The sequence below is a fragment of the Eumetopias jubatus genome, unplaced genomic scaffold, assembly GCF_037043125.1.
Source record: "Eumetopias jubatus isolate StellerSeaLion01/CBP00866 unplaced genomic scaffold, mEumJub1_p1.0 scaffold_17, whole genome shotgun sequence".
In the NCBI taxonomy this organism is placed as follows: Eukaryota; Metazoa; Chordata; class Mammalia; order Carnivora; family Otariidae; genus Eumetopias; species Eumetopias jubatus.
The window spans coordinates 31,948,875-31,958,981 of NW_028274823.1; the positions used below are offsets into that span (position 1 = coordinate 31,948,875).

The following is a 10,107-nucleotide window of genomic DNA, read 5'->3' on the forward strand; positions in this document are numbered from 1 at the left end:
GTTTGCGATTTATTCTCAAGTGTACACAAACACGAGATGGATTAATATATGGTTAGAAGGATGGTTAAGACAGGAGACAGGTAGATATACAGTAAAGCATGACCAGTGAAATGTGACATTAGTTACCATATGAGCCAGCAATTCCACGCCTTAGATATGTACCTGAGAGAATTGGAAACCCACGTCCACACAAAACATTGCACAGAAATGTTCGTGGCGTTATTTGTAATAGCCAAAAAGTAGAACAATGCAAATGTTCATTAGCTGATGAATGGAAGAACAAAATGTTGTCTCTTCATACAGCGGATTGTCATTCACCATAAAAAGGAATGAAGTACTGTTCTATGCTACAACATGAATGAACCCTGAAGACCTATGCTAAATGAAAGAAACGAAAACACAAAAGGCCACATCTTGTATGATCCTATTTGTATGAAATGCCCAGAAAAGACAAATCCGTAGAGACAGAAAGTAGATTAATGGTTGGCAGGGGATGGGAGGAGAAGGGAATTCGGACTAACTCCTAATGCGTAGGGGGTTTCTTTTGGGGTGACGAAAATGTTTTGGAATTAGTGGTGATGTTTGTACAATGTAGTGAATATACTAAAAGCCACAAGCGGACACTTCAAAAGTATATGTCAGTTCTTTAAATGCTAAAAATTATTAATGTTAGAATATAGGTGCTGGGTAACAGGATAGTTCATGGTCAAATTCTTTCAATTATGTTGACAGAAAATGTTTAGGAATCAAGTGCTAGAAAACAATAAGCCACACAAAAGAGCTGATTAATTTTATGACTTTCCTTTAGAACTGCCCAGGGCCTGGGGGGCTCAGGGCAGGCCACTGGGAAGGAAGGGAGCAAGGAGACACCCGGCTGGTGGGTTGCCTGCCGCCTGACATGGGAACTGTGTAGACTCATCCTCCAGGGCAGAAAGGATGTAGGCAGTCTGTTGCAGGTTGATTAAGTTCTTAACCCCCACTGTGCAGGATTTCAAACTGTATGGCACGAATGAGGCTTGACACTGTTTTCCGAGGCCAGCAGCATCCCGGAGTGCTGAGCGGCATCCCGGAGTGCTGAGCGGCATCCCGGAGTGCTGAGCGATGGGCCTCTGCCGCAGCAAGGCAGACACGGATCACCTCTTTACCAGTCCCTTCATTGCTGCCCAGCGCCCAGACCCAGAGGCTCTAGGAGCTGAGTTGGTTGGGGAGGAGGGATTTGTACACAGAGAATTTAAGAGATTAGGGATTCACACCGAGACGCAAAGAGGTGCTAATGAGATATTAAACACCTCTCAGGAGAGTAGTAGCTGAGGAAGCTGGAAACGGAAAAATCAGAAGTTGAAAATGTCTTGAGGCTGCTGATAGGACAGGAACGATAACTGGCCACTGGTTAAATGGGGTGCTAGGAACAATGGGGTCTGTAACCTGGTGGTTAAACTGGATAAGCGGCTTTGGGTTAACACTGATTCAGGAGTGTGAAATATTTTGCCATTTATAAAAGTAGAAAGGACTCAACATGGGATGAGGTTGAGAGGGACGCAGAAGGGCAGGTGGAGACTTGAGTAGTGCACTGAGTTAAATGGGATTCCCTCCAAATTCCTGTCTGCCGGGAACCTGTAAATGGGACCTTATTTGGAAAGAGGGTCTTTGCAGATGTAATCAAGTTAAGATGAGGTCAAACTGGATTAGGGTAGGCTCTAATGCAGTGGCTGGCATCCTTATAAAAGAGGGAAATTTGGACACAGAGATATGCAGGAAGAATGCTGTGTGTCTGCAGAGGCAGAGGTTGGAGAGATGCTGCCACAAGCCAGGGAATGGTAAGGATTGTCAGCTATCACTAGAAGCTTACAGGGAGCATGGAGCAGCTTCTCCCCCTGAGTCCCCAAGAAGGAACCAACCCTACTAACTGATACCTTGATATTCAACTTTTGGCCTCCAAAATTGTGAGAGAATCAATTTCTATTGTTTTAAGGCACCAAGTTTTAGGAAATTTGTTAGAGCAGTGCTAGGGAACTAGAGCAAGTAATTTCAATTGATTGTGTAACATGTGTAAGCCATGGAGAAATTTACTGAGGCTCTGGGGAAGTTCTGAGAATCAGTGGAAAAACGGAAGGGCTGAGGTCCTCTCTGCTACCTCTTGGGTTATGCTAGGCTCAGGGACATCTACCATTGGAAAAGGAATAAAGAATGAAGAGATAGAAACACAAGGACCCAGGTCCCGGCAGCTGCGAGGACTGAAGAGGCAGATGCAGTTTCTTCTCTCCTGGTTTGGTGTGGCCACTAACCTGCATTCACTTGCCTCTGTACCTCCTAGGACATGACACAAGTGGCACATCCCGGCCATGGGGTCCCAGCATTCCACCTCTGCTCGCCGCTCTTACTGCAGGCGAAAGAAAGAGGACGGGGAGGATTTGCTGTCCGACAGGGAGCAGGAAGAAGCCATTGCTCAGTTCCCCTATGTGGAGTTCACTGGTCGAGATAGCATCACCTGTCTCACATGCCAGGGGACAGGCTACATTCCAACAGAACAAGTAAATGAGTTGGTGGCTTTGATCCCACACAGTGATCAGAGATTGCGCCCTCAGAGAACCAAGCAGTACGTCCTCCTGTCTGTCCTGCTCTGTCTCCTGGCGTCTGGCTTGGTGGTTTTCTTCCTGTTTCCACATTCAGTCCTTGTAGATGATGACGGCATCAAAGTGGTGAAAGTCACATTTAATAAGCAAGACTCCCTTGTCATCCTTGCCATCACAGCCACCCTGAAAATCAGGAACTCCAACTTCTACTCGGTGGCAGTGACCAGCCTGTCCAGCCAGGTTCAGTACATGAACACAGTGGTTGGCACATATGTGACTGCTAACGTCTCCCTCATTCCACCTCGGAGCGAGCAACTGGTGAATTTCACTGTGAAGGCCGACATGGGAGGACCGTTTTCCTATGTGTAGTAAGGACCGTGTTCTCTATGTGTGCTCTCTGCTGGGTGAAAGGGATTCGGAGTGTACTCAGCTGATGGGGGCCGGTCCCACCTTAAGTCCCAGCCTTTGGCCTCTTCTTCTGTACATTGCCCAATATTCTGGTGCACAACATAGTGATCTTCATGCGAACTTCAGTGAAGATTTCGTACATTGGCCACATGACCCAGAGCTCCTTGGAGACCCATCACTATGTGGATTGTGGAGCAAATTCCACAGCTGTTTAGAAACTGCTCTTGGTTCCTCCATAGCAGCACCTGCCAGAAGAGACACAGCATCTGTTCCCAGGGCCCGAGTTTCATACTTATCCCTGGTGGTAGAAGTAGAAGAGAAATTGGTTCTCTTAGTCCCCAGCAAACATCCTCCTGCCACTTGAGGGGGGAGAACTCCTCTCTGTGGCACCACCCATGTTTCTCAGAACCAGCAGAATCACTGCCCAGTGCCTAGCCTGTGCCCAGCAAATAGCAGGCACTTAGAGCAAGTTTGGAGAATTGAATTCTGATCTTTTCAGCTCTTCTTGGGGCATTGCGCCCTGAAATCCTGCCGTGGTTCTAGGTTCGCAGACCATGAGAGACGTGGAGGTTGGCCTGTGAGGGCAGCCGCGGACTGGCCCCACTCCTCTGCACAGAAGAGGCAGCAGGGCAAGAATGTTGGAATACCTAAGAAAGCACAGACCCTTTAATATGGGAAATTTTTTCACCTGCTCTCAAATGCCTAGGAACTTTAAAAAAAAAAAACTTTTTCCTGTAGAAAGTTACAATTGTTTTTACCAAGAGTCTATGTGAGGCTTGATTTACCCCTCATCCATTGGCTGGAACATGGATTAGGGATTTGGTAGAAAAATAAACCCTGCTTTTGATTCAAAAAAAAAAAAGAAACACAAGGACCCAGTAAACCCTTACTGTGTGTTTGTCATAGGTAAACAGTGGCCCTATCAGGAGCACATCTCCACTGGGACTATCAGGTTGACCCCGTATAGGCTGATGCAGTTAGCATTCCCATTTCTGGAACTGCAGAAAAGATTGTGCTGCCCTTGCCAAATGGATGGCAACAGGAAGGGAAAAGTAGGTGTCAAGCTATATAGTCTTGGATCTGCAGAGTTTTTGTGCCTGTCTGGACGCCTGGGACAGCAGTGGAATCTACAGAATTGGAAGTCAGGAGACGCAAGATCAGGTAGCATAATTCAGTATTTTCAAAAGAAAGATTCTAGTTTTATTTATTTGGATAGGTGATGCAGTCACATGGTTCAAAATTCTAAAGGTCAAAATGAACCAAGTGAAGAGTCCTGCCCCCATCCTTGTCTCCAGCCACCCAGTTTCCCTCCCTGGAGGCAAACTATACAATCATTTATTCTTTTCAAAGATCTATCTATCATCTATCTATCTTTGTATTCTGCCTCCCTTTGTTAAATAGAAGCTGTAACAGAAGCTGCTGTTTGCTTCCCGGGTACCACTCTCCTCTTCAGTAAACCCCACATTGCAGAAGCACCAGAGCCCCAGTATCACAATTTTCAGCTTCTCTGGCAGCTAGATGAGGCCATGTGATTAAGTTCTGGCCACTGAGATATGTCAGAAGCCTCCCTAGTAAGAAGGGGGCCAAACCTTTCTTTTTTCCTTTCATCTCGTTGCCTGGAATGTGGATGTGATAGTTAGAGCTCCAGCAGCCATCTTGAACTATGCAAGAGCAGTGCATTTGAAGGAATCTCAAACAATGTCTGAAGACACAAAGGCAGTCCTAGACTGCCTACTTCTGGATCTCTTTTATGTGAGGAAGAAATAACATTTTCCCTTGTCGATGCCACCCAGAAACTTTTAAAAGATAATGCTACTATAATCAGAAAATCTGCAGGGGCACCTGGGTGGCTCAGTCAGTTAACGTCCAACTCTCGATTTAGGCTCAGGTCATGATCTCAGGGTTGTGAGATGGAGCCCTGAGTTGGGCTCCACGCCAGGTGGAGCCTGCTTAAGATTCTCTCTCTCCCTCTCCCTCTGCACCCCCGCCCCCCCCTTGCCCTCTCTAAAACAACAACAACAACAAGAAAATATGCAGAGGTGGTTTGGAGAGCAATTCCAGTCAGGCAGACCTATGAGGAGCACACAGATCAGGAGCTGAAACAGATCATAACAGCAGCTACCGCATACTGATTATTCTTTTTAACAGTTTTATTGAGACCTAATTTATAAACCATAAAATTCACCCATTTCAATTGTACAGTTCAGCATCTTTTAGTATATTTGCAGAGTTATGCAGCCATCACCATAATCTAACTTAAGAACATTTGTATCACCCCCCAAAAGAAACTTCATACCTATTAGCTAAACCGAAAAATGCTTTACAGATATTATTTCCTTTAGTCTTCCAATAACCTCTGAGTTTGGTTTTATTTTATTATTATTATTATTTTTTTTTATGTAGAAGTTTCCATCTTTTTTTTTTTTTAAGATTTTATTTATTTATTTGACAGAGAGAGACACACCGAGAGAAGGAACACAAGCAGGGGGAGTGGGAGAGGGAGAAGCAGGCCTCCCACTGAGCGGGGAGCCTGATGTAGGGCTCGATCCCAGGACCCTGGGATCATGACCTGAGCCGAAGGCAGCTGCTTAACAACTGAGCCACCCAGGCGCCCCTGAGTTTGGTTTTATCCTCTTTATGGATAAGGAAACCAAGGCCTACAGATAAGAAAACTTGCCCAAGATCATATAGACTACCCGTGCCAGAACCAGTATTCAAACTCAGTTTTGGATGATGCCAAAACCTGTCCTTCTCAAACCACTATCCACATGCTGTTACCCAGGCTCTACAATCTGATCTTTTAACTCTGCCTTCTTATTCCCCAAGGCCTTCAGTGCCGATGCCAGTAGTCATGCCCTATTTCTGGTCCCACTGCCGACGTCTTTCGTGTTTCTTTGGCTGAGCTCATGCAACCTGTGTCTGTACCCTAGCCTCTTTCCCTTTAATCCACTCTGCTGGGAGATCAACTTCCTAATGCCCAACCCTGCTCAGGTTACCCACCACGCCCCCTCTGCATATGTCCACATTGGCTCCCTAGGAAAACCCTCAGCTCCTTAACATGGTATCCAGAACTCTCAGAGACCTGGCCCTGATCCAACCTTCTCTTGTCCTCCACCCCCACAGAAGCCCTTTGCTACTGTCAGACTGGGCCCTTGACAACTTCCAAACACTCCTTGTATGTTCCTGTCTCCCATGTTTGGTCCGGTTCTTTGTGCAGATAATGCCTTCTCCCAAATCCCCAACCATCTAAGTCTTACTCAGTCCATGAAGCTCCTTCATGAAGCTGTCTCTGCTCTCCGCAGTAGGTGGTGGGTCCTCTGCCCTCTGCTCTCCCATCCCATTCAGTTCCCTCAATGGGGCTCGCATAGCATTCCTCATTTCAGGAGTTACTTGGGCTGGTCTAGACAGCAAGACCCTTGAGTATAGAGGTTAGAGTCCTCTGATTGGCTAGGCCTGAGTTCTTTGCCCATCTCTATAACCAGAGATAGGGTCAGTCATAGCCAAAACTCATGGACTGAGATAGGGAAGCAGAGGACCCCTTAAGAGATGCTGGGTACATCAAAACAAAAACCTACATCCAGTATTGGCAGGATGTAGTTTTTCCATAAGGCCCGAGTAACCTCATTGTTTCATTTATTACTTCCTTCATTTAACTGATTCATTTGATCCTTTATTCATTCAACACATAGTTGGATAAGCAAAACTAAATATAGTCCTTAACTCACAGAACTTACAGTCTAGTGGGATAAGCCAAAACTAATCAAACAATCTATAAACAAATCTAGAAATGCAGCAATGGTAATCTGAGACACAACTGAGTCCCCAGAAGGTTTCATGTTTCCTAATCCAAATGACTGTGTGAAGTTATTTTAACTGGGGCAACAAGCCTTTTATTTCACAATTAGAAGTGGTCCTTTACAGGGCACCTGGGTGGCTCAGTCGTTAAGCGTCTGCCTTCGGCTCGGGTCATGATCCCAGGGTCCTGCGATGGAGCCCCACATCTGGCTCCCTGCTCAGCGGGAAGCCGGCTTCTCCCTCTCCTACTCCCCCTGCTTGTGTTCCCTCTCTCGCTCTCTCTTTCTCTCTCTGTCAAATAAATAAATAAAATCTTTAAAAAAAAACAAAGAAGTGGTCCTTTACATTCACATGTTCCAAAAGAAGTACCCTTGGGTTTAATTCACACTGAAGTGTGAATGAATGAATGAATGAATGAATGAGCAAGACAATTTTCTCTTCCTACATCCTTGAAAGAAGATGGATCATTTGGGTGGGGATGACCGTACAGGTCTACAGGGAGCTGAAGGACAATTTCCTTTACTTTCTGATTTTGAATGGGTGAATCTTGGAAGCTGACTCTGAAGCCTCCTGTCTAGAGAACAAATAGGTAGGGGAAGGCTTGGAGCCTTTTCTGACCTTCACCCTGCCTCCTAATAGCCATAGAGACTTTATGTGCAAAGTTTCTTTCCATACCAAAACAATCTCCATGAGAATGGGTTATAGTGGCAGAAAAAAGGATCCATCCAGGCCTCAGCTCACATGACTGTGGAGATAACACCCCACACAGTGAGTTCATGATGTACCTGCCCATTCCTGAACGTCACATATATGTTACTGCTTTGAAACTTACCATCAGCACCTGGGGCCTCCTGACCTGAGGTCTGGGTGTTTTTTTTAAAGATTTTATTTATTTATTTGAGAGAGAGAGAATGAGAGATAGAGAGCACGAGAGGGAAGAGGGTCAGAGGGAGAAGCTGAGCAGGGAGCCCGATGTGGGACTGGATCCCGGGACTCCAGGATCATGACCTGAGCCGAAGGCAGTCGCTTAACCAACTGAACCACCCAGGCGCCCTCTGGGTGTTTTTGATTAGAGGGCCAGACAGATTCCAATTCAAAATGATTTGGCCAGTGTTCAGGACTTTCAACTCACCCTGCAAGACTCAGGACCCCCCCAGGCCTCCTTCAGCTCCAGCCCCTGTGCCAGGCCTGGCTGCTTGCCGTACTTTCAGGCTTTCAGAAAGTGTGTTCCTTGCCTCTCTTGAGGCCCAGGCAACCCGATGCCCTTGCCCCCCAGCACCAGTGTGAGCTTTCGGAGGTAGGATTCATGGCTCAGTGCGCAACGCGGAGCTCAGGGTCTGACAGATGGTGAATCCCAGTTACAAACGCTCCGTGACTGAGTGTGCTTCCAGTGTTTCTCTCCGCCAGCCTTTTGCCCGTGACCTGACTGTTTCCCAGCTTGTTATCCTGGCTAGGGAAAATGACCTCCATAGTTCTCCTGCAGGGGTTCCGGCCCTGACCTGGGTCGTTTTTAGCTGCACAGAATGGGTTCCTTTTCTCTCCACCTCATTGAGTTCCCTCCTCCACTCATCCTGTGGCCAGTCTTGAAGGGGATTCCACAGGAAAGCTGAAGGTAGTTTTTTTTTTTTTTTTTTTTTGGCATATCGAATAATGTAGGTTAGTCCTTGGTGTGTCTGAAGGAGACTGAATGGTTAAGCTTTGCCCCAGCCCACAATAAGCAGGTGTCCCAGGAAGCAAGAAATTGGGAATGATTTGTAGCACACATTTGTCCTTTAATTTTTTCACCCTTTGTGGGTAATTCCCCACTGGAAGAACTTTGGTGGGGGATAGGGCTCTCCTCCAGGCAGAAGAGGGGAGGCAGGTGACCGTGGTCCAGCCAATCAGATGTTCTCACCCCTGACTCTTCCTCTCCATGGAGTGATGCAGAGACCCAAGGATATGGGAAATCAGTGGAGGGGTGGCTGTGCTGGGGCAAGTGGCACTGAACGGTGTGACCTTGGCTGGGTTTTTGGCTCCTCAGCCCCCTTCTTTCCTGCCACCTCTTCACCCTAGTATCCTTCCAACAAATCCGGTTTCTGTTCTGTTAGCCAAAGTCTGTTTCCAGTGCTTGCAGTCCAGATTGACATAAACCTATTTTATGTCTGGAGGAGGTAGTTTAAATAAACTGGGGAGCATCTGTAAGGTGGAATACTACACTACAGTTCAAAAGGGTAATGGCAGATCTCTGTGTACTGACATAGACCTCCAAGATGCACCTATAAAGATAATAGGTACAATATATCACAATTTATCTAAAAATTAAGGGGCACCTGGCTGGCTCAGTTGGTAGAGCATATGACTCTTGATCTGGGGGTCATGAATTCAAGCCCCATGATGGGCATAGAGATTACTAAAAAAAAAAAAAAGATTAACTAGAAAAAAAGAAAAGGAAAGAAATGCCTCAAGAGAAGAACTTTGCTTTGTTCACAACTATATTTCCAGGCCTAGAAGAGTGCATAGTAGGCATTCAATAAATATATATATTTTAAAGATTTTATTTATTTATTTGACAGAGAGAGAGAGAGACACAGCGAGAGAGGGAACACAAGCAGGGGGAGTGGGAGAGGGAGAAGCAGGCTTCCCCACCGAGCAGGGAGCCTGATGCGGAGCTCGATCCCAGGACCCTGGGACCATGACCTGAGACGGAGGCAGACGCTTGACGACTGAGCCACCCGGGTGCCCTAATAAATATTTTTTGAATGAATGTACTGTAATAGAAAAAGATCTGGAAGGACACATATTAAACTGAAAGTGGTATTTTCTTGGAGGAGGGACTAGAACATAGGGATGGTTGACAAGGGAGATTTTATCTGTATTATTTAAAAATTTTTTTTACAAGGGAAACATCTTCATGTGTTATTTGTATAATTAAACAATATAAAAAGGTGTTTGAAGTTCGTTGGGGGTAGATAGATGGCTGTGCAATGACATTTGTGGCAGACTCAAATCCATGCCCTGGATCTTAAACCATCCTTTGGAGCCCTGGCCTTCTTCCCTTCTCCATATTTCTGAATTCCTAGGAGTCTTTTCTCTGCTTTAATATTTCGTCCTTGGTAATTCTAATCTGCCTTCCATTGTATGTGACTTATGTGTGTTCGTTTTATCTCCCTGAGGCTGTAACTCCTTGAGGGCTGGGGCCACTTTCCTGTGACCTTTTGTTCAGCCAGACTGTTGGAAACAAGATGACTTTCTGAACTTTTCATGAATACCTGCTGGACGGCCATGCTTATCACTAGGCTGGCAATCAGTACCTCGATGATTTCAGGGGAGCCAGGACACCCTTGCAGAAACA

At 46.0% G+C, this 10,107-nt stretch overlaps 1 protein-coding gene across 1 annotated transcript; it reads left to right on the top strand.

Moving 5' to 3' along the window:
* The first annotated feature begins 1,077 nt into the window (after positions 1-1,077).
* Positions 1,078-5,327, top strand: LOC114205205 (transmembrane protein 106C). Its single transcript, XM_088019928.1, has 2 exons — positions 1,078-2,941; positions 3,046-5,327. The coding sequence occupies exons 1-2, from the start codon at positions 2,343-2,345 to the stop codon at positions 3,194-3,196; spliced, it is 750 nt and encodes a 249-aa protein (XP_087876054.1). The 5' UTR covers positions 1,078-2,342; the 3' UTR covers positions 3,197-5,327.
* Positions 5,328-10,107: the final 4,780 nt, after the last annotated feature.